At 35.9% G+C, this 25,471-nt stretch overlaps 1 protein-coding gene across 8 annotated transcripts in view; it reads right to left on the bottom strand.

Annotated features, from left to right (window-relative positions):
* The window catches only part of CPEB3 (cytoplasmic polyadenylation element binding protein 3), a 99,548-nt gene that overhangs the window by 7,416 nt on the left and 66,661 nt on the right, over nucleotides 1-25,471 (bottom strand). For all 8 annotated transcript variants that reach the window (XM_075026100.1, XM_075026101.1, XM_075026097.1 and 5 more), the window contains 3 exons: nucleotides 5,631-5,749; nucleotides 4,204-4,318; nucleotides 1,266-1,447 (listed from right to left, as the gene is read on the bottom strand). In XM_075026100.1, the coding sequence (XP_074882201.1) occupies nucleotides 1,266-1,447; nucleotides 4,204-4,318; nucleotides 5,631-5,749 (416 nt within the window). The remainder of the gene's footprint in view (nucleotides 1-1,265; nucleotides 1,448-4,203; nucleotides 4,319-5,630; nucleotides 5,750-25,471) is intronic.

Here is a 25,471-nt window from a genome sequence, read left to right as displayed (position 1 = left end):
AATTATCTATCAATCAACTGGGAAGAGTACTGATTGATGGAAAAAACTATCAGCTAGCATAATTTGTGACTGTATCCTAAAGCTTAGAAAAAACCCCAAGTTTTTAAACATGGCTGATATATAAATCTCAACAGGTTCAACACTGTGATTAAGACTCCAGAATTAATCTTCTTAGCCTCTCTGTAAAATTTTTCAGAAATGGACAAGAAATACTTAGGAACAGCCATGTCTTAGTTAAAATTATGAGGTATAGTAGCACCACAGAGAAATAGTTTGAGGATTTACAACTCCATGACCTCGTCTAATCTGACCAAAAGTTCAGGTTAGGTTTTTAAAGAAAAAGTAAAAATAGCTTAGACTTTGCAGCTGCGTGTTTTTATATGTATACTGCACATAATAGACACATCCAATACCTCTCAAGCTGACTTCTTAAGAAACAATTTATATAGATAAAGCACAAAACAAGTCATTCCTATTCTAAAAATACATAGCAGCAGTGCATGCTGTATGTTCTTTTGAATAATTCTAGATGCCAGGTCCTCAAAAACATAGGTGTTATTTTTACATGTAATCAAGAGGTGAAGACAGAAGGTCTAAAGGAAAAAAAAAAGTCTTGGGAATTAAGTAATGTTTTCTTTTAATGTCTCCAACTTAGATTTCAGTAAATACCTTAACTTCACTCTGTACTTGAAAAGCCCTTTAGAAACGAGGATTTCATATGTACTGAACATTTTCCCCCCCTTTTGCCTATCAAGCATCTATGGGCGTTTGGTTTTGGTTAAATAATTCTCAAGACTTTCGAGGTCAGCATTACCTATTATAATAAGCCTGTGTTTTAGGAACCTCAAGTCTAGACATACATTGCTGAGAGAATATGTTGCCTAATAGCAGAAATGCCAGAAGCTATATAAGTAGCCACTAACTAAAAGCTGTTGATGCACAAGCAGCAAACCACGACAAAAGGAAGAGAAAGAAGCTGGGAAATTCTATGGTGTTTGACCTTCAGAATTCAAACCAAAACCAAGAACAAGTGAGCTTACAACCAAATATTTTCTGGTTTTAGTGCTTAACAGTTATCTAAGATGTTTAAGATATATTTTTTCACTCTGCTTTAGCTGCTTAAATAAGCCTTTAAATAATTAACCAATGTCATCTGAAGTACAGAGGTTACAGTGTTCTCCAACACAATATTAATATAAGGATGTTTCTCATTTCTGTACAGTTTTGTGAGTAACAACCATTCTGTTCCATGCTATTTTACTTACCCGTTTATCAATGTCATTATGTTGGAGCTGGACAAAGCGAGCACTGATAGCAGCAATATAGCTCTGCTGATTGGAGAAAGCCACTCTGCCAGCACCTTTTGGATACTTCAACTCTGGGTCTGTATCAATGCCAGCATAGCAGACACCTCCATATAAACGGTCCATAATCATTGCCAATTCAACTGCAAGAATTCAATTGTTAAATATTATAGATTTAACATAAACAATAGTGTTGTGTTTCGTTTGTTCCATTAAAAAAAGCACACTTGTCTTCCAAAGTCTAAAACAGTAAACCCAAACATTGGTTTTAACAGATTGAACCAACCCTACATAAATTACCATAAAACATAAAGGCAGAAACCAGAATCTGTAAAAAGAAACTTGGTGTGACTGAAGTGTGAAAAAAAAAATGCAGAGTTACATTGTTAAAGTAGGTATCAGGTCAACTGTTTTAGAATTTACCATATTGTAAATTAAAACTCTGGTATTTGGGATTAGGTATTCAGGATCTCCCCAAGCTCCAGCCAGGCTTGTTACTGCTAGTTTACATATAAGATCACTTAAAGGTATTCCTGTATTTAGAATCTGGTATTTTGCCCTAATTACTAAGGTTGAAAAGACATTAAGGAAGTGTTTTACATTTGAAACAAAACTTTGTGAATCATGGTAAGTTACTACACTTAAATCAAGCCTACATTTTGGGTGCAACTTAACACTATTTTTGTAGAACATTAACTTGATTGTGCATCTTTTAAAATGGTTTTTGCTTTTTCTGACACTAAGGATAACTCTAAAGAAGTTATAAATATCATTCATAAAATAAGACAGGCTGAGTGCATGGCTGGAGAAACATACAGGAGGAAAGTTAAGGGAAAGAACTGAAGGAAGTAGAAAAGAGACATGTAAACTGTGCAAAGATGTATGGTCATCAAGCCAAGCTCTCTTTAAAAGTTGATAGGCAAACAAATTTGTCAGATGGGTGAGGGACAAACCCCCACAAAGCAAGATAATGGGACCTGTACAGGCTGTGCCAAGTCAGCCATTTTTTTTATGCTAATGTGTGAAAACACTTCCAGTAGCAAGTTGAAATTTAGCTATCCAAGATAAAATGAAAGAGATATACAAAATATTTAAATCCTTATAGTTCTCGTAAAATTTTCACTAGTTAATTATACAGAGAGTAGAGACAATTTTTAAATTGAATATGTATGTGTATTTGTATAAATGTGTGTGTCACATTAAGGGAAGACCATATGCTAATTTGTCCATTTGCAATGAGCAAAACTTATTCTACCAAACCAGATAATACTCTTGCTCCAAACAGTAAGGGGAAACTATCAGCATAATGTAGTGACTAGTAGATTCTTCTGGTTTCTAATGATTTGGAATCATGATTTGGGTAATGATCTCCGAAAGTGACAGTACGGAACAAACGTCAGGAACACTTAAAAACATTTACAATAGTAGTTCCCGTAAGCTACTCTTGCCAAAGAGCAGACAAAGAATATACAGGATTCCAGGACAAGGAAACCATGCAGTGTTCAGACATCTTAGTAAAAACTTCTGTATCAGATCTCTAAAGTTGCAAACGAGAAAAACTGGAAACTATTTGTCTGCTTTGGAGAAGTTAACTATTTAAAGGCATCAGTTTTCAAATGTAATGCATGTCAAATGTAATCTATGACAGGCCAAATGACATACAGTTTTATAAAGGCTATAATTAGAAATCAGATAATATTTAATTGTTGCTATTTACATAATTACCATCTAACAATTATGCCTTATTTTAAGACGGTGAGGAAAGTGCAAGCTGCCAAGAAACCTGGGCTGGGAGAAATCTTACTGTCATCAATGGCTGGGGGACCTTGGGTACAGCTTCCCAAAAGAATTAGGATTAGGAGAAAGATAAAGTGAGGAGCTGAAGTTGCAGTGGGCTGGAAAGTGGCTGCCAAAGGAAAGTGAGGGATACCAGGAAACCTGATCCAGAAGTCTTTCTTCCAGACAATCACTGAGCGGTCTTGTCTACTACAGCCCTGGAAAACTAGGATTAGGGTTGAGAGGATGAAAAAGAAAAACCATGCAGCTGACTTGGAGTGAAGATGGAGAGGGACTACTGAACAGAAGCAAGGGCTGCCAAAACACCTAGCTAGGAGAAATGTTGCAATTTGCTTTGTGACCTTGTCATTGGCTCACCAAAAATATAAGGGTTAGGAAGAAAGAAAAGAGTGTTGAGCTACATTTGGGAGCTGTGCTAAAAAGGGGCCTTCAAAACAAAGTGGTGGCTGCCAGGAGATGTGGGCTGGGATAAATCTTTCCTCTGGCCAAAGGCTAAGGAGTCTTGTCTATGGCTCTGCAAATAAAAGTGAAGAAAAGAGTTAAGGGTGAAGCTACATTAGGAGTGGGTCTGGAAAGTGGTCTTCAGTACAGAGTGGGGCCATCAGGAGACCTGGGCTGGGAAAAATTTTTTCTCTGGACAATGGCTGAGAGGCCTTGTCTACCGCTCCATGGAAAAATTAGGGTTAGGACTGAGAAAAAGGGAAAGAGAAGTCATAGAGGTGTAGATGGAACTGGTTTGGAAAGGGGCTGGGAAAAGTTTGTCTTCTAGTCAAAGGAAAGGGGAACTTGTCTGCATCTCAGCAAGCAAATCAGGGTTAGGATTAAGATGGTATACATTACAAAAAATCAGCCAAGTTCTAGGACATTATGCAAACTTGGGGAAAACTGTTTCTACTGAAAATCCTAATTAGTAACCTATTTAAAAGATATAAAATGTTCACAGTTTGTAGACAGGAAGACGCTGACTTAGAAAGTGAGCTATGATCTTTGGAAAAGAGTGAGTATATTTTCCGCTCTTTTACGTATACTATATATCTTTTCTCATCTTTTCTGCTTAATCTGGAACCCCCTGCTACATGGCCTACATTTTCTTTCTACTCACCAGCTCGGAGGGGCCGTGGAACTCCTCCAACAAAGATAGTTTTTCTTGGATCCAAAGGCTGAGACCCATCCATCACAAAGTCACTGTCACTTAGGTTCCAAGGTCGAATTTGCACCTGTATTAAGGATTGTTTTTAGTAGAGGAACTTGACAACTCAATTAAAATTAAGAAACAACTGCCAAATCTTTCTATAATTAAAAATATAATTTTAACTTAGCAAAAGCAGTAAATTGGTAGTATAAGCACCAAAACATATGAGAACGTAGCTGATTTAAGTTTCAAAGAAAGTGGACAATTCATTTATCACCTCTAGAGGCCAGGCTTGAGTTAAATTTCATCATAGCAAACTCCTATCTCATTAATTACCTGCCCCTAATGGCCATTTTAATAAGAAATCTGTGAAAGGACTTTCAGAACATTTTACCATGTATGTGCAGTTACAGTTGCAGTTTGGGCTTCCGGCTTTCCTGAAATCACATACAGTGATCCAAAATCTTAAAGCATTGATAGGAGTGGGCATAAAATCAATTTCTGTGCTTGGATAACAAAATGATTTTTTTATAATGTGTGAATGCTCACTTCTGTTAAGCAGCAAGCAACACAGTTGATAAGGAATCTTTAGATTACACAGAAAAAAACCTGCTCAGAAGTTATTTGGATAAAGCTGTTCATCCATCCATTTTTTTTGATCCTAGAAATCACATAAGCACACTCACTGTGCTGTAATATTTGGTTGTTCATTTATCTGTGCAAGCTTTTTAATAGTGTTTTTAAGAGGCAGCATGTTTTTCATCCTATCATATTCATCTATGGTTTTCATCCAATTTGTATGTATCCATAGCCGCAAAAAGAATAGCATTGAAGAATTCTAGAGATGTGAACAATAGAAACAGGTTACCATGTGTCTTCTACTCTGCTATAGCTGTCTGCATTACTTGTTTTTACCCTGCAGTTTATATAAGGTAAATGAGACCTAAATTATAAATTGATTAGCTATTGCATGCAGAAAAAATAATGATTAAGAAACCTAATGAAGTACAGGAGATATTTGAAGCTATCTGGATTTTAATTGGGTGTTAAGTTTCTTCATTTCATTGCATAAGGCTTTCTTTTCTTTCAAATAATATAGAGGGAAAAATTATAATCTGATTGTTTTACAGCTAACATTGTAAAAGGATGCATACTCCTGCAAGATACCAGAAGTACCAAATATAAAAGTTAATTGAACATGGCATTTATCTGAAAGAAGCAAATGTTAAAACCATGTTACGCTGATACAGAAGTCAATTCAATGTAACAGCAAGGACAGCAACAGGAAATGGACAAGTCAATTAACTGTAAGTATTTCTTTATTTATTTATTAACTGAAAAGAGTAACAGCAAATGGGTTAGCAACCAGCGTAAGCGTCGTGGCATAAGCTACTTACTGGTTTATCCTTGATTGTGGGACTTGACACACACAGGTAAAGTTTCCCGTCTTCTTCCAGACAGGCATCTATCAGAGCTTGTACAGAGCTTTCTTCCTGGAACAGCAGAAAGGCATAACCTTGGAAACAATAAAGGCATAAGAAAGAAAAAGAACAGATTAATTTATAAAGCATTTTTTTTAATAAAGAAAACAAACCCAAGAAGTGAGATATACAAATGACAAATAACTGTCAAGGCTGTGAGTTTCTTTTCATAAATTAAATTCACTGAATAGATCATACCCTCATACAGTACTGATTTCAGAATGGAGACAAGAGTGTGTGCTGCATATGAGTATGTTTATTTGATTAATTAATGATTTTGAGCAGTGAGAATATAGACTGGTGAATAAGGGTTTATTATCCAACAACTGTATCTGAGCTATTTTTCAGTGGTATCTGTTGGTATCAGTGATTATCATCTTACAATGGAGGCACTGAGTTTCTAATTACTATATACAATGAATAAATGTTAGAAGAAAGGGTCAAAAAAGTGGATAGTTAAACAGATAAATAGAATTCTGTGCTCACATACTTAACTATGAAAAAAATGCTCACATAAAAACAATAAGCACAAGCAAAAAAGAAAGGCATGCGTTGTGTTTTATTATGAGTCAAAGACCCGCTGTTGTTATTTATATTTAAATAAAGCAGTTCAAAAGAAATCAAGTCCAATAAAAATTGCTCCAAGTAATTCACAATTTTAGGACTTTAAATTAGCCAGTAAAACTAAGTGTGTGTGGCATTCAGTGGTCTTATGAAAGCAGCTAGCAAGAAAGCTTTCTTCAGTTTTACTTAAAGTTGTTAAATTTGAATGAAGATTTGACCCAAGCAGTCCATGCTTTTGCTACCTCAGAAGTTAAACTAATACAGTACATTCTACAGCAAGCAAAGGCATCTAAAGACTGCTGCTAGACTTGAATACAGCTGCCCAGTTAAGAGGACTTTCTATCAAGCATGCATTGCTCTTTTGCTCTGTCAGTACAACTCCGTTTTCTCACTGAATGTGAACGTGTTGGCTTTGACCTTTATAATTTCGCACTTGTGTGTCTTACAGGCTACCACTTTTCAGAAAATCAGCAGCAATCAGAGGCAGCTGGAGTTTAAGCAGGGACTGCTAGAGTTTCTCTGCCTAAGACTATTGACACAAACTAAGTGCCTACATGATGATACACCATATTTAAATTATGACAACCTCTGATATAGCTTTACACAGTCTATTTGCTATTAATATAGTAGTGACTTACCCTAATTTTGCACTGAGTATTGAGTGAACACTATTTGGCATGTCCTTTTTAGATAAATACTACACAACTCTGATTTATAAAAAAATTTAAGACACTGAAAAAGTGTTTTTCTCTGTAGAGTTATTATGTACCAAATTACCTCTTACCCTACTATCTCTAGTCCTGTGCGACTTCTCAAAGAATATTAAATTCTATGCAGCTGTTTATTTTCAGAGGTGAAAAAAAGTTCGCATTAACAACATAGTTACAGCCCAGAACACATCTAGACAGACTGACTTGCCCAAGAAAACAAAATAGTTTGATCATCACTCTTGCTAGCAAACAAGGAACTTGCATACCTAGAGTTGGAGTAGATTAAAGATAACAGTCCCACTAAAAAGTGAAATACTTCTTGAGTAAAACCACTGGTTTCCTCTCTAGCAGATGTAATTCTCTTAAAACAGTCCCCTAAAGATATAAACACACTTCAACATTTTCATTTTAGACTTTACAAAACTAATTACCTTAACTGAGCACGAAAGTAATTAGCTTGCAATCACTATCACTTTTAGCTTAATTTTATTTTCCATCCATGCACTTGTTTTATCTTCCTTACTCCATACCGTGCCTTCTGATTATATTCAATAACCAGAGCAAAAAGTTCAGACAAGCTAAAGTATTTTTAGTTTAGCAGTGCTCTCAGCCTTATAAAAAGCCCCAGTCAAAGAACTAGATACTTGGAAAAGAATACCATGGCAACTACACCTCCAAAGCCAACTGATCACACTTTATGGTTCAGCCCAATCCTTGCCTCATATTTTGTATAAATGCCTTGTGAGGCAAATTCACAGAAGATGCAGTGCACATCATTCCAGTATTCTGAAATCCAAATAAGAATACATGTATATTTATGCATACTTTAAAAGAATGGTTTACAGCGTATTTAAATAGACTTAAACATTTAGGATTTATCTTCTGACCAGAGCATAAGATCTCAACTCTAAAAAATTGTCTATGTCAGACTTTTATAATTTTAAACCAGTAAAATATTGGAAATTACCTTAGCATAAAGTCAAAATGAAAATTTGAAAATGTTTATTGTGGCTTAATTACTTAGCAAAAATCTGGGCAACAGCTTGGGATACTTCCTTCTTCTGTGAAGCTTTTTCAGGTTTTTCTGGGTCACAGTAAGAGGTTACATCTGTGGTAGTTGGAGTTGACAGCCATTTTGGGTACAGTAAATGGAATAATTATAATTTTCCAAACCAGTTAAAATTAACCAGACACTTGTTAATTTTCTCTGGCTGCTAGATTACCAGAGCAGTCCAAGTTAGTAAGAATTCAGTTTTCTAATCTGGGGCTAGCACCTGCCATGAAATTTAGTAAGTTAACACCTCCTCCTTTCTCTAGACTTCTGTGAATGTAACATATTCTCCTGCCTGCTACAGAGTCTGTATGGGCCCTCTGAAGAAAGACAGGTAAACAGTTTACAGTAGCAGTCTTCTGTTAATCTAGAAAAGTAAGCGGGCTGGACTAGCATGACACAATGTCCAGCATTACTTCAAAACCTGGTGATTGAACATTTATTCCAATTATTCAGGAACTTTTGATATTCAAGATTAACACAGATTACACTGAAATGAAAAGTAACTAAATAACAGAAGTTCAGATAATATAAGGATCATTTAGAAGCTGATTTGGACAAGAAAGATACTTGCCAAAGTTAAAGGTATTTTTACTCATTTTCTAGAAGCGCATAGGGATGTAAAACCCCTAAATTCGGAAAGGTGCAGCTCCCTCCCATGAGCTGTAGGAAGTGCTAGGCATTGCTATTACTGAAGACTTACCCTCTTGCTCCCAGTAACACCGTTTAGAGCTGCATTTGCCTGTTCATACAAGCAAATATGTGCTTCTGTGGATGCACTTCATTTGATTGGAACACTATAGCAGGAAATGCACTCTGAACTCAGATGCCAGTATAAAAAAATGAAACTGGAAAATACACATGCCAAAACTGACATTGCATAAAGAATTATCTCACACTAGATGCAATTTAATAATAACTTTTTTGCACAGGAACAAAACACCATTTTTAGTAACTTCAGCCACAATTTAAAGAAAAAAACAGCACACCAATCTGTAAATTAACAGTAAATAATTTTCTGTCAGCTGTGTTTAAATGCTAAGTTTGGCTATACCTTTATAAAACTATAAGAATATTCCTTCCCTAAGAGATCCTCAAAAATATCTACTTTAGGCATTATATCCTATTCTACTGTGTATTTCTGTTACTATTTCTACTAGACGCAATGAGAGATGAGCCTAATCTCCCCAAAAAGATTTACTGCATGGCCAGTTGACTGCTAACATTCAGAATGGTCAATTATAGGGGCATCTAGGTTTAAAAGAAACTTAACTCATGTTTAAAGACAGTAGGTCAGGTAGCATTAATAAGATGGTCAGTTTCCAAACCAAAAATGTATTAATCCATATAACTTGAATTATTTAGCAGATGCTGAAAGTTGCTTCAAATTCCTCAGCATCGTGTGCTTCAGCATGTTCTCCTCTCTGTGCATCATGGGTATCATATGACCTAAAGCATATGGGTTCTTTCCAAGAAGTAAGAGATCTGATGAATTTCAAAATTTTAATCCGCTACAGCAGAATCTTGGTAGCATGCTGTGGTAGTACATTGCAGACAAACTTCAACAGTGATCCTTTCTTACCTGACCAGATGTTCTAAAGGTTTGAAGGCTCAAGGGACTGCTCCTGACTCAGATTCCACAAAGTAAAACAGGTGAGATACTTGAAGCCCCAGAAAATAGCAAGGTACCTGACAATAGCTGAATATTTTATACACACAGATATACGGCTTCTTGGCAGAGCAGAAACAATCCAGCTCCTTCTCAGCTGCTGGTATAATACAGCACTGTAGTGCTGACAATAAACATTGCACTTTGCAATTCACTGGAAAAAGGCAACAACATACTTTGCTGTAAGAAAAGTCACTACAACTTCTAAGGGGTACAGCAGAGGGAAGATGAGAAGATTAATTTTCCTGGATTCTGAAGCACAGCCTAGGAGCTTCTCAACCTTGAGCTCAAGGATTCATTATTTTATGGAAAGCAGTGCAAGAACTAAGCTCCTTTGTACATGTCTCATTCTGACATCTAAACAGCGACACAATTTCCACATGAAAGGATAATTTAGTTCAGTTGGTCTAATTTCACTTAACCTTGCTGAGAACAAACTGGAAAATCTGGCATATATACTGTGTCCCACAAGCTTGAAACAAGGTTCTCACTTGAAATGCAAGATACACTTGGAACTACCATAGAATGTTGCTATAGTCTTGAAAATGCATTTTTGCCAGCCTAGACAGTGTGGAAAATATCTATTTCAATTAGTATCAACATAGGCATACCTTCTCTAATGACAGGAACCTTTCTGTATTACTGAAAGCATGTTTTATAATAAGGCTTCAGTCATCTCTTCAAAACAACATGCTAGATGGAAAGCTTATTAAGGTGCTTAAATCTGCCTTTCTTATAATAGCAGAATCTTAATATTCATACTTCTGTGTTAAAAACTGGCATGTTGGTACAAATTACAGGCAATCATATTGGAGTTTTAGCTAGAAGTGCATCATGCATGTGTTCTACCCATCCTTCCTCGATGTAATTAAAGAGAACTACTCATGAACCTTTATTAGAGCAGAACATGTATTAAGTGGATCAGGCAAGGCAGAAAAACTTTTAGGCCTTGTAGACACCATTCAACTTAGCAAGCCATAGCTGGTAGAGTTTATCAGAGAAGACTATCTTCTTGTCTAGACCAACATATTTCTCAGAGTTAAAGATGATCCAACTTCATGCCTTTCATGGCTCACCAGGAAAAGACTGCATTTCAGAGCATCCGTGAATAAAAGATGTTTAAAAAAAGAAAAAAAAAGGCTTTCTTTTATTCTTCTAAGCCTGGTAACACCTTTCTTGTACAGCTCCATCATTAGGCACAAAGTTGCCTTTGGGGGAGAAGGTAGGAAAGAAGTCTGGTATACGAGAATTTTTACACTCCTTTCAGTTTAAGTGATTAATTACTAATGTTGTGAATGCTAAGGTTGTCTGAACAGCGTCTAGTTACTTAGTGATACAGGAATATTTCAGAAATGTGCTAATGGAGTAGCTGTGCAGCTCTCTCACTTAATGAAGTCCAGAGTGAACTGCATTCAATCAGAAGTTTTTCTTAGACATTTCAGTTAATTGTGAATTAGTTCCATCTCTTTACATTAACTGAAGTTTACCATTTTATGCTCAACTTGTGAATACTAAAAGTAATTCATAAGTTCTTTAAGTTCTTGCATTTGAGAACAGCAATATATAAATTGCAGTTCAAATACATCAATCATGAGCTCCATCTTCAGGTACAAAGCCAGCATTTTAGCATTCAAATGTTACATAACCAATAGGGAAAGATTAACCTATTTCTGGCTCTTAGAATCAGGGCTACTTTTCAAATAAAGAAAAAAAACTGTAATGAAAAATTATATATAAGGTCAAAGAGTATTTGAATATCCACATCAGAAGTCTGCATATCATCTCTTGATTTCCTATGTAATTGACCTCAAATCCATAACTCCCAAAATTCAGCCCACTTAAAAAAAATCAGATATAGAAATCATATACTAAAGGTCAAGTGTTCTCAGTTTTATAACAGTGATGTTGAGTGGCAGAACTAAAACAATGAAGAGAAGGACTTCCTCTTTACTTATCCATAGCAAGTCAGAACAGTCTTTGGGTAGTCACATTTATTCATTTCATATGCAAAATGGAAGGACTACTTAGACTTGAAAAAAGTTAAACTACCTTTGAAGCATATTTTCCTTTATTCTATCTTTTTAAAATTTAGACAGTATCTTTTCTGATGTTTTTATAGGCTCCAACATTACAATAAAATCTACCATCCACCAAAGATCTCTTATAAAAGTATTTCAAAAAATATATATATATATCTACCTCATATTAATATGTAAAAAATAAGATGGAGTTAAACTGGCAAAGAAAATTAATGTTCTGGTCTCACATCTTTTATTTTAGTTTTAGATGGTTGAGATGGCTACCTCAAAGACGTAGATTTAAATAGACAATTTTTAAAATGAAATATAAATAGCACCTTTTTTTTCTGGATTTTTTAAAATAGTTTTGAATTGAATTATGGCTATATTTACTGGAACTTTTAGAATAAATTTGTTTTAAAAGCCACGGCAAAGGAAGATTTAGAAACAGTGTGAACCAAATTTCTAAATCAGTTAATGTGATGACAAAGGGTCATTGCTCAAAGTCACCCTTAGTAATCTTATTAGAAGATGCTTTGAACATGAATAAAACACATTTCTAAATCCAAAGATGAAATGACTATTAAAAATTAAACTCATTTTTGAAAAATAAAAATCCAAGGTGTTAAAAAAAATGCAGACTTTCTTTTAAACATTGCAGTGACATGCCTGGATTTTTAAAAAACATCAAAGGTTTTAAATACTTAAGAAACCTCAAAATAGAAAGGGCTGTAATCTCACTTAGCTACTGCAGAAGAGTGAAATTATGTGTTAGTCAGGGCTGCAAAGATGAATTTCTTTTAGTCAGTCTAATTTTAAATGGCAGTGTATGACCCTGTCAACTGATTCCTTTCTCTAAAAAACAAAAGGTGTATAAGAAATGTGAACAGTTTAGCATCTTACAGTGAGACTCCTATTCATTTTTATGTGTTTTTGATGAGTACCAGACTAATTCTGAGTAGTCCGATATGTAAGAAATTCCCCATTTGCCACATTAAAGACAGACAGGTTTTGGGGTAGGTTTTGTTTGTTTTTACTTAAAGGTATGTAGTCCATATCCTCAGTTCCACTGAAAAATAATTGGATCCTTAATCTAAATAGCAATTAAATGAAGTGTACGTAGTTAAATGGAAGACAGAATACATAAGAAAAGTCAGCAAGCAAGCAGATCATATGGAAGAGTTGAATGAAAACTGAGGTTCTCTATCAGTAGCTTTGCAAAATAAATTGTATGTCTTCATAATTCCAATTTTACCATTAAATAGCCCACATCACTGAGATTACCAAAAGAATGGAAACTAACATTTAACCTTTACTACTAAGGATCCTACCATAACACAAATAACAGAGTTGTCATAAATATTATGGAGCGGTTTTCCACACATCTTCAATTTAAATGGAAAAAATCCCAAACCAACACCCAAAGAATGTGTGCTTGCTCCATGAGGACATGCATTCTTTTGGGGACATGGGACAGGTATCCCAATGTTTCCTTTGCACTTCAGTGCTGAACAGAAAGGAAAACATTTTGATAGTGCTGTAGTGAATATATACAGCTAAAGATTTACAAAGAACTTTCAATTCCAAAACGTGTCAAGATGCAGAGGGGATTTGCTCATCCTCACTACTTCAAAACTTTCACTGCTTATGGGGAAAAAACCCCCAGTATACCTATACCATCTCAGTTTGTCCAGTAGTAAAAATACTCCTACCTGTATTGAAATTGAAAAATACTACCACCTGTATTGAAAAAGAAAACACTGAAATGCCTTTTTTTTTTTAAAGCCAAAAGAATATTCTATAAGCATACTAAAGCCTCTCTTTTTATCTGGCGTTTTACTTCTACACTAGAGTAAAACATTGCAACAGCAAATTTATAGGGTTGTCTCCTCTTTCAAAGGTCACAGCCATTTTAAAACTTCAGACTGCAACATGATCTATAGCAGCTATAAATCAGAATTAAAGGGTATAAAAACATAAAAGAAAGGCTTTAACATACAATTTGGTTTATTGTAGCTATAAGAGTAGTCACATGAATTAATCATATAAAAAAGACTAAATTTTTGATGAGGCAAGAGCTATCTTTGTGAAGTTTACTGGGTCAGCAGCATGAAAAAACCCCATGCATTTACATTCATGAATATCAAACAAGCAACTAAATTCAGAATTAAATTTTTCAATTTTGGTTTTCAAGGGCAATATGAAGTGGTGACTGCTCTGGGCAGAGCAGCTTATTGTCATCATCTGGAGGGGGTCAGGTCTGCTGCTGCTGCTTTTACTCTGGACAGATGGCTGAAAAGAGATCAGTTTCCAAGTTTGAACAAAACCTGTTACTCTTCTTTGCAAATAAACCGATTTCCAATTCTGCTCCAAGCAACATTAACATAGAAAAATTCTAGATAAATATAAATTGTCTGCTTGATTTCAGCTTCTATTTCATGCATAGTGTCAGTATGAGGTGAAATAAATGAAACAAAGATTTTCAGGGGAAGAAAGCAAAAGTAAAAAAATCCAGGCTACTTTTAACTGAAATCAGTTATTTAATTATTAAAATTTGATATTGGGGTTTACAATATAAATTATTTTCATTTTAAATGATATGTTTTTCTTAAAATTTATTTTTAAAGAAGAAAGGCAACAGCACTTACTAGAGATGTCATACACAAAACACTCAGGACGGTTGTCAAGAGCTGCATTCAGAGTAAAGAACTTCAATCAAAAAGAGAAGATAACCAATGTCATTTACATAGACCAAGCCAGCAACATATTTCCTGATTTTGTATGATTCTAACTCTCCTGTGAGCAGACAGATAATCTGCGCTTCACAATGAGTGACCTGTGCCTAGAGAGGAACTGAAGTTGTAAGACATTTCTTGAGACAGAATGCAGAGCTTCAGTACCAGGCTTTGACTTTTCTACTTTTAGTCAAGTAGTCAATTTGTCAATTGCTACTGTGGTGCGTTGCTGGTTAATAACTGGTTTGAATGTTCACTCACATGTGGATTGTTTTGAGGTTCTAGTTGCTCAAGTTTGTCTTTGTTGACTATATAGAAAAGATGCAGCTTGAAAAACCTTCCTTAATAACAGAAGGTTTTTCCAAAACTCACAGTTGCAGAACAAATTTCTCTCTCTCAAAAAAAAAAAAAAAGTTTCTGCTTAGTGAGAGTATGCATTTTTCTGGGAGATCAGAATGGTTCATTTTACCAAAAAAAAAATTACTGGACTTATCAAATCCTCTAAAACATTATGTTTTTCACTTTATTGAATGAAAACTGCACAGCTTCCATTGGTATACAACAGACTACTGATTATACTATCTCAGTATAATCAGTAGTCACATACGTCATAGGCCCCCAAACTAGACAGAATTTGCATGTTATAAAGTAGATAAAAACTGCCAGCCACAGCACTGAGATATCCGATAGACACCAGTTCTCAGCTGCTCCTAGCTTTTGAAATCAGCAAGAGGCATATACACTGCCTTGGGCAGAGGCATCCACAGCATCTTCCATTCCAGCACCTGATGCATTCCCGTTGCCAGTCCTAACCTCTGATTTGAGACAATAGAAGCATAATTTGGGATATTACCTTTGATAAATGGCTGATTTATATATTTGGATGATATTGCACTAGTTTTATATTACTGTATCATTATCTTAGGGGTAGAATTGTGCACATCACTGCAGTGGTTCTAGGAACAGAATACAGAATATTATAAATATAATGCTTATAGAAATTTATAAAGAGACCATAAGCTTCTAACACATGAAATGATTACAACTGATTGGGGGGGGGCGGGAGTAGAGAACTACTTATTTTTTAGATGACCCTCAGAAACAGTGAATACACTGCAGTGCTAGTACAGAAAATCTCTCTTCACCACCACCCCCAATCATCACCTTGAACTTATTTCAATGATTTGAAAGAAGAATTTGATGCTTCATAAATTATTAGTAAAACAAGACATAACACAAGCACAAAATATTATCAAGTCCTCAATATCGCTATTCAAAGGACTGCTTTTATCCTGGAGTCCATAATACTCACAGATCAATTCATATATTTCCATTTACAAAACAAAAGAAAAGGCAACATTTAATGAAAATAGTGTTTAGATGGGGAGCGGGGGGGCACAAACCACAGTAAAATCTACTTGGCTTTAGAAGTGGTTAATGAGAATCAGACAAACATTTAAGTGCTTCCATCTGACAAAAGGGGTCTGGTTACTTCCTATAGATAAGTGATGGAAAGCTTTTTCTGTACTTTGATATGTTCAAATTCCAGGTAATGCTTTCACTTCTCCACTCTGGTTTTGCTGCCTTAAATCTTGTTTTAGTGTCTTAGGCATTAGTGGGTTTTGAAAGAAAATTTAGCTAGATACTGTGAACTGACAGTCATTCAAATCAGAATTAGCAGCATTTTCTTTCATATGTATACTATGAAGTGACAATAGTGAAGAAGGAACATATTTTTGGTCTGCTTAGGAGTCTTCTAGCCATTATCCTATGCAAAATTTCAGTATAAACAGTAGCTACATAGAATTATTTAATGTAATTCACTTTAGCTTAAATATCCATTCACTATTTAAATGTATCATCAATAAGAGACTTGTCAATCAGAATTCATATGTTCTTCCCCATACAGACCTTTCATAGTAGGTACAAATCCAGTGGGACTCTATGCCAGACTGTATTTTTACCTCCTGAGTAGGCCGTGTGTGATGTGTAAGCTACTTAGTGACTCAGTTTGATCTAAGCAGTATAATATACATGTACACTCAATTAGTATACCATATATCACAGTCTAATATATTTATTTCTCATCCACAAAAATGACAGAAATGCATGCCCCTGAAAATGTATGACTCAGTGCTCTTATTTAGGAAGTGTCATGAAGTCAGTCATCAAGCTCTATGTGCTTCCATTTCACTAAATACAAAGCTTTCTTTAAGAAAGGATCTGCATCTCCTGAAGTAAGAGCTAAAACAGTTAAAATTCTGAACTTAACCCTGTCCCTGATTTGGATAGCTGATGATATGTAAGATTCATCTTTGATTATTAGAAGATAAATTCATAGGGCTCCTCCTTTCTCTTTGAGATCATCTTTAAGAACATTAAGATTTAGAACCTGTGATAACAACCAAGTCTAGTGTTATTAAAATTAATTGCTCAATAAATTAAAAAAAAATTCAATTTGCATGTAAGTTGGTGTCAGTTACCTATACATTAGGGAATATACAAGACATACTCCTGAAAAATACAAGACATACTCCTGAAAATACTCCTGAGTACATACAATAGTCATAAAGCTTATAAAAGAATGCATTCTTCAATAAGGCCTATCTGTAACATTTCCTGTTTCTGTCCAAAAGACACGTCAGTAAACTTGTCTGAAATTTGATTTTTTTTTTTCTGGCCACCATCAATTCTTCAGATTACTGCATCATTTAACCAAACACTTGTCTATTTTCCATTTAAATCAGAGGTATATTTTTAGTCTAAATAAGTCAGAATTTCAAGAAGTTTTACTGCAGGTAACACCTGCACAACAATGAAGAAAAAAATATGGGCACTATACACAGGTAAATCTTATTGAAAAATCCTAGTCAATTATTTCAGCATCTGCCCAAATTTACTGCAAGTTAGTCAAGAAAGTGAATGCTTGGAATTGCTATTTAAAGAGAACCTACTGAATTAGGCATTTGATTGAAAGCTTGTGATGATGAGTAGTGATTAGCAGATGCATGAACCAGACTCCAATCAGCTGCTCTTCAGATTTTGGAAGCAGCAATCCCCTTGAGACAAGCCTCAAATATCAACTGTGACTTAACTCAATGTACTCTAATAAAATAGATAGTTCATGTAAAGTGTAAGAAATCCCATTGCCATCTTAACCCTTCCAGGCATATGACCAACAGAGAAGCATATAGATGATTTATGGAAAGACTGTTCTGGGAAGAGAATATTATGCAACTCCAACATGTGACCTTTAGTTTCTCCTAAAAAGTCAGGAGGCTTATGAAAAAAACCTATCAGTAGGTGCAGATGCAATGCCTATGAACATCAAAACTGGCTTTGCTGGAAGCAATGGATGTGGTCTATGTATCTCTCCTGGTGTAACCTAGCCCATCAGTCAAAGCAAAAGTGAGTGGTATTAGATACAATTTAATAGAAAAGTGATACATAGACTGCAGACCATGATACAGGCTTTCAAAGTAGCCTCCTTTAATTGCTACCAACAAATCAACTGGATCTTTTAGAAACCTGAATTTTTTCTGTGGGAAATTCAAGGCCTTTTGATGAGACTACTGACCAAGTTATGGGACATCCCTTCTTCTTCCAATAATCACATAGTCCAACAGAAGTAATCTAGAATTTAATGCAGTTTTGAATACAGCAACATACCTTCCATATTGATTTGTCTTGTAAAAAAGGTATTTTGCTTCTACCAAAAACTTCTGAACAGCCTCTGAACAGTTACGACTACAAAACACTTCTAGCAATTTACTACTAATGCTATAAAGTGAAATTACATGGTTAATTGCTGTCAAAGCCCTAATTATATAAACCACTTTCCAATAGATTCAGATATGAAAGAGGCTGGTTGACAGATGCACATCCAGGCTGAAATTGAAAACATGACACAGGATTGTCTTTACAATTTTTTTCTGGAAAGTCTGGGGACTAGCACATTAATGAGGAAGAATAGAAAAATAAATTGTTTTTCTAGCAAATTAGAAGTGCAGCCATGAGAAACTGTAGACTTGTATTCATCTTCAGAAACCAAATACTAAAATCTTTATTTTCATGTGGATAACAAGCAAGTCTGACAGTAAAATTTATCATATTAGCAACATGCACTGGAAAAGCTACTCTAGGACTATCACAGTGCTTGAACTCTCACTTTTGAGCCAACAGAACTTTTCCTCCTTAAATAATCTGCTTGAGCAATAAAGAGGAACCTAGGTGATGGAGAGCTACTGAATTTATTTCCTGTATGACACATTAGCTCCAAATGCATATTACTTCTTCAAAAAACAGAAAAGTTAGTCTTTTATTTGTCTGTTGTACACATACAACTTATTACAGTACACAGACATCGTATTATCCAATGTGATTTGACTGTTGATCCTAAAAATACATTCATCTGAACAGAATAACTACCAAAAATGCCAGGACACTGATGAGTAACCAAGAATCTGTTGAGGATGTACTCCAGCCTATCAGAGATATATATTGAGAACTTTGAAGTCTTGGGGGGGGGGGGGGGGGGAACACACGACACAAAAAAACAAGGGAGAACAAAAAAGTCTACACAGACAAGTGTCCTGTAGACTAAAAGTCAACCACAATTTCTTGAGGACGGACCACCCACCCCACCCCCCTCCCCCAAAAAAAAAAGAGGGATAAATTTATTGATAGGACAGAAATTTAAATTTGGACAACAGCCTTCTTTTGTGTTATAGGCAGAAAATAATCTGATTTGGTCCCATTACATAAAATCTTACAAGAGACGACTACACTTTGGAGAATGTCTTACAGAGTGTTACCAAGCATGTGGTGTGGCAAGATCAATTCTTATAGAATAATTATTGAGAGCTAGAGCTGCTGTCAGTAATTGCAGCCCAACATCTGCTCCTCCCAACCCCACCACCACACCTCAAAAACAGTCCTGAAAAGGAGCCGATTCGGTAATTATGGGCATTACATCAACTAGTAAGACTGACAGAAACAAATTTACTACCAAATCCTGTGAAGACTATGGATGCTGAGACCCTTCTGAAAAGACCTGGTCATTCCTTAGTTGCTGATTGAAGAAGAGTCAACAAATGCTAGAAAATTGTGGTTTCTTCAGGGATTAAAAAAAAAAAAAAAATCTATAGCAACCTAGCAATTCTGAAAGAAAACAGCATTTGTTGGAAGCAACGTGAAAAGTGGGAGAGAATAATCCTGCAACACTACTTCAGAATCAGATTTGTTCTGCTTAGGCTTGATTGCTCAAAAATATTTTTATATTTTGCTTCATCAGATTCTTGTTTACCCCTAGAAAAAGAAATTACAAATGGCATAGTTTTAGGGAGAGAGATTCTTACATGAAGCAAGCTCCTTGAATGCTCTTTGATAACTGGCACAGCAGTCTCCAAGACGGATATTCTAAAATCATCATTATCAGTATACCACTAAGAATCCTCAAACATTTAGGACAAGACAGGAAATTGTGTGAAGATCTTTAAAAAGGGAGACTTAAAGAAAAGTCATTGAAAACTTAAAAGAAAATTTGAGTGAGCAGCTGCGTGGTGCTTAGTTGCTGGCTGGGGTTAAACCACGACACTATGCAAAAACAACCTTGTTACACAGCTACAGAAGAACAGATTAGTATGTACTGCATTTTGCTACCACACATTTTGTGAATTGCATTGATTTGGAATTACGCTGCCCTGCTGTGGGAAGACACAGAGACTACAAATGATATACATGACCTCAGATGTCAACAGGTAAAAGACCGATACTGCGCACATGCATGTTGGAATGTATGTAAACGAAGTTTAAAAAAAGATCTTGCATCACTATTTGCCATACAGTATATTTCTGGGTAAAGAATGTCAAGTTTCCGTTCTAGCAAATATTACGATCTCTGACTTCAGTTTTTAGAATACAGAAATTGGCTAGGCATTTTATGCTGACTTTGGTAGTAGGTTATTAGATCAATTAAGCCAAAGCAATTAGTTTCAGTACAATAGATTGCTGTATTCAGACAAACCAGATACTTCTTGGGAATATGGCTGATGAAATTAGAATTATGACTCCATACTTTCCCCTTGCACCCGTTCATTCTTGCTCCTGTGGCAGAAGCTACTGTTGCCACTGCAGTGGCAATGGAATTAGCCATGCAAATGGTCTTCATCTATGAAATCAAGATCAGTTAGAAGACTACTAACAATAGTGTTCCCCTCTAACATTACTTTAGAGATCATCAGGAAGGCTCATACAGTCTGTCCCACCAGTTGTTTTAAATTAGAGCATGAGAATCACTTCATAATGTTACTTTGTGCAACTTTGCATACACTTTTTTCGTCTTCATGAGATGTTGTTCACCCTTAGTGTCCCCTGTGGAGCAGTAGGGACAAGCGTGCTTATTTTTATCAAATAACAGAATAACTAACTGAAGAACAGGGAAAACACAAGAGGATCAGACTGCTGAACCACACATCTGAATCCACTGTAAAGCCAAAAGCATTTCTTCTGTTCCAAACCCATCCTATCTCCAAGCTCTGCCATGCTTCATTTTCTCACTCTAAATCTTATCTTTGTCCAAACATCAGTCCTCCTAAATGGAAAGGAACAGAGGAAGACTTTTGCATAATTTTTGTCATTTTGAAATACGTTGTGCAGTTTTTAGTGGTTGCTAGAAAAATCATAGTTCACAAAGTTATCATAAAGAAAAATCAGTAAAGGCTTTTTAAAAAGTTGTTTAAAAGCCAGCTATCTGTTAAAAAAATAAAAGAATGTTTTTGAAACAGTTGGCACCATCTGTTTAATAAAAAAAAGAAAAAAAAAAAGACTGAAGCATTGCTTAACTCAGCAGACCAGCAAATAAGTAAAAAACCCATCAATTTCTATTTCAATAAAATATTAATTATCTGGATTTTGCCAGAGACAAATAGACTGTGTCATGGTAATGTGTAACTACATTTGATAACATTCTTCAGCGCATATTCCATTATTTCTCAACATCTCATAGGTACTCAAAAAATACTTAGCCACAAACCACATTTAATTCCCAAAACCCTGTAGTGAAAGCCAAGTAAACACATTACGAACTGGGCATCTGCTTACCCAAGACCAACACATGGCATTTATAATTTTGCCAGTTCCATTACTAACATATCCAAACAGATGCCAAAGGAAGTAATCCAAAGACTTTTCAGGCAATGGGAATGAATTGGCCTTATTCAGAGGCAAAGCATTAAAATCACCTCATGGATGACACCAGCATAAGAACATGGTGCTAAGCATTACAATGCATTGGAGGGGTAAAAAGAAATGTTAAGGCAGTAACACAGATGCTCAGAACTAGAAATACGAACCTCTTATGCACATTGTCAGCTGTTACCAGCTTGTCTTGTCCAAGTGCACAATACATGCTTTCATTGACAAAAGAGCTGAGTGCCACTGGTCCCTCTTCTCTCAGCAACATAAATATTGAACTCACCAGCAACCAATGCATCCTGTAAGGGCTGTTTGATCTATCAGATGATTTTGGTTTTATTATAATGACCAAAACTCAACCACTGACCTAGCCAGATTGCTTTCCCAACTACATGCTCACAGTGTATTCTGTGATGTCAGGCAAGACTCAGTAAGGGTAACAAAAACCTAGAATATCTGGGAAAACAAGATAACCTGGATAATACAAATAGTATAGATGTGCTTGAGGAATATGGAGCAGACACATCCATGTTGATCTGCGATCCCCCAAGGTCCAAAATCATAATGTTGGCACTGCACTGAAATAAGCCTTGTGTAACTCACCATGCTAGAGATTGCAGTTCAGCATATTTCACACACAACTGTGTATGTCCATCAGGTCCAGCACTAAATCTGAGGTACTGTGCCTAAGCAGAGCTGTGGTGACACCATCCTGCTCACGATGCCAAATCCAGAAAAACCTTTGTTCAAGCTCAACACTGCAGGAATTTTTCTGGACTCCAGCTAGTCCTGAAAACAGCTTACATGCCACTGCACCTAAGCTAATCAACCATACTGACTAATAAATTAGCTAATAAGGCTTGCTAGAACTGACTACACATCGATGGCCTGACTTGCTCACTAAGCTAACCAGATAAAGCCCTCGGGGGTGGTGATGGTGGGGGAAGTCACTAGACTGTAAGCAACATTTTATTTTTATCTTTGAGATTTCATGCTTGATCAGATTAGCCATGGCTAATAGTTCCTAGTTCCATGGCTTTTGTTCCTAGGCCTAAGAATATCAACAAAGTGCTCCTAATATAGTGCGACTATAGGGAAATCATATATTGTACCAACATAGTAAACATTCCACAAATTCAGTAAATTACACCAATAAGTAGATACTGGAAGACTGTATTAATACAGCCAGGACTGTGAGGGATGTCATCACCTGGATCTAACTATGAAGACAGAAAATGATGATGTAAAATGGCTCCAGTGTAAAACTTAGCTGAGTATGCTGACCCATGGCATCAACTACTGACGTTGTCTGCTCCAAACCTCTAACTAAATGCTTATCAAAGCAAACAAACAAAAAAATATTGAACTTTGTTGTAAGTCCAGACACTGCCTACTGGTCTGACCCTACAGACACGAAAGAGTCATGAAAAAGGCTATCCATCGAAAGGACACTAAAGTCTGTCTGGAGGTGATGGCATATTTTCAGAAAGAGCAGGATTCAATTTTACTGCCAGTGGAGCACATTCAAGTAGGTGGGAGAAGCCTTGGAGGTCAGGCTTTATTAATATGTGAAGAAAGATCAGTCTACACACCATCCCCACTGCATTCCAACAATCCATTTTTCTTGTTTTCCTTCGAGATTGCTAGCACACAAACACCAACTCATTCTCTCCTCTATCATTTAATCTGTCTCTTTTTTTTTTGGACATATTTTCCATTTGAAAGAATCATATTCAAAATGTCAGAGAATTTACAGATTAGCAATGCAACATGGAAGAGAAGATATCTAGAAAAAGGAAGAGAGAAAACATTTGAATTCACGAGTATGACAGCTGAGTAAGTCATGTCACTGAATTTTGCATCAAGCATAATTTCAAATATCTCTTTTCATTTCACTGTATTTCTTAAATGCCTCATAGTGCATCAAAACAGCTTAAAATAAAAAAAGTTTTAAAAAAATTATTTTAGTTCTAAAAGAACTTTTAATGAAAAACAGCAGTGGAGACATTTTATTGTGGTACTTCTGTCAAGGATTCCATAATAACTTTTGAAAAGAAGTACTCTTTATAAATATAAAGTAGACCAAAAAGCTGTGGAAAAAAAATAATAATACACATTCAAACTTTACCCTTTGACTCCTGGTAATAACATTCGGTCTTCTATGGAGATGCTCCCTGTATGGGATCACAGTAAATCAAGTACATTTGACCTACCGAGCTTAACATGACTGTAAGTGAATCTCAAAGACAGGAATGCAGGACGTATGATGCTGCAGCCCTGATTGATAACTAAGAAGTCAGTTATAAATAAATCTGGAACAGTTGGGATTGACTGTTGTTTAGCACTTTCAGACAGACATTCAGGGCAACTGGTAGGGGCTTTGAAAGCTGTTTCCTGTATTAGAATCATGACAAAAATAGAAGTGAGGCTGCATTCCCTTGTCTTCTGCTAAAATAGATCTTACTCAAAAACATTTTTACAAGTTTGGCGAGGCATAACTAGTCCACTGTCAGATACAGAACAAAATCATAATTGGAAGTCCCACGTTGATGTACCATGACTAGTTACTTATTGAATTAATAAGAACAACAACAAAAAAAAAAAGTTGAGAGTAGTAGGAGATATTAGGGACAAGGAGAAGCTGGTTTTACTACTTTTTTTTTTAACTTGTAAGTGAAGGTACAATCAGAATTCATTAGCCAGAAAGCCCTAAAAACCTTTAAAAATAAAATAAAAAGGGAAAATCATATTTTACCAACTATCCTTCGGAATACATGGGGTTTTTTGAGGTTTGGGGTGTTTTGTTGCTGGCTTTGGGGATTTTTTGTTAGTTTTGTTTTTAAATTCAAGAACAGATGTTGCATAATAAGTACTGACAGCAAGGCTGAGTTGTGAGAATGGAACAGGAAAGAGGGAGCATGTACGGGTTTTTTTCTGTTTTTAAGTGCCCCAAATACTGTTTACAGGGCAAGCATTTGTCACAGAGTTATCTCGCCTCCAGCACTTAAGCTTCCAGATAAATTAAGTTGGCTTTTATTTGTGTGGGTTTTTACAGTCAAAATATATCAAAATATTGTAGTATTAGCTAGTTCACTGACTGAACAGCCCATTGTTCTGCCAAAATAATCAGTAGCCTTAATGAGCAATTAAGAGCTTTCAGGGTCAGTGAGAACAGAAAATCTTAACATATAGATCAGAAATTCTGTGTATAACTTCATGCTACTATTTCAGGTCATGAGTGAACTCACACACTATACGCAAGAGGCACGCATGACTGAGAATAGAATGTATGTAGTATAATACAAAATCATAGGAGAGACTAGGATACAATAAGAGCAATTTGATTTAGCCAAGTAACTCTCCCAAACAGGTTTCCCATAAACTGGTCTTTCTCAACCAAAACAGGTCTGCATAGCGTTTTGCTGCCCCACGTGCACGCACTCTAAACCACCTCGAATCAAATCAGCTCCAACCTAGAAACTCTGTGACAGTGGTGCATGATGCCAGCTTGCCCTCTCTTAGCAGAGCTCCTTGCTGCAGTTCAGTACCCAGTGAGCCCCAATGCAGACCTTGTGGTTCTCAGCAGGATCACAGCTTCTTGGGTCACAACACACACAAAGCAGACTCATGCTTCTCTACAAAATACTGTGTACCCAATCCATCAGTTACTTCCAGTTATTATTCCTACAGTTTCTACACTATGCAAACTGCAACAGAATCAGCACTAGGAAATTTCTGCAACTTGCCTTCTAAAGTAAGCCTCGTATAAATTAGGGCACAATTCAAGGACTCCAGGCTTGCTGAAGAAGTACACGC

Source organism: Buteo buteo, chromosome 4 (genome assembly GCF_964188355.1).
Source record: "Buteo buteo chromosome 4, bButBut1.hap1.1, whole genome shotgun sequence".
Classification (NCBI taxonomy): Eukaryota; Metazoa; Chordata; class Aves; order Accipitriformes; family Accipitridae; genus Buteo; species Buteo buteo.
Note: the sequence above shows the minus strand (reverse complement) of the source record. Positions and strands in the feature narration are given on the sequence as shown.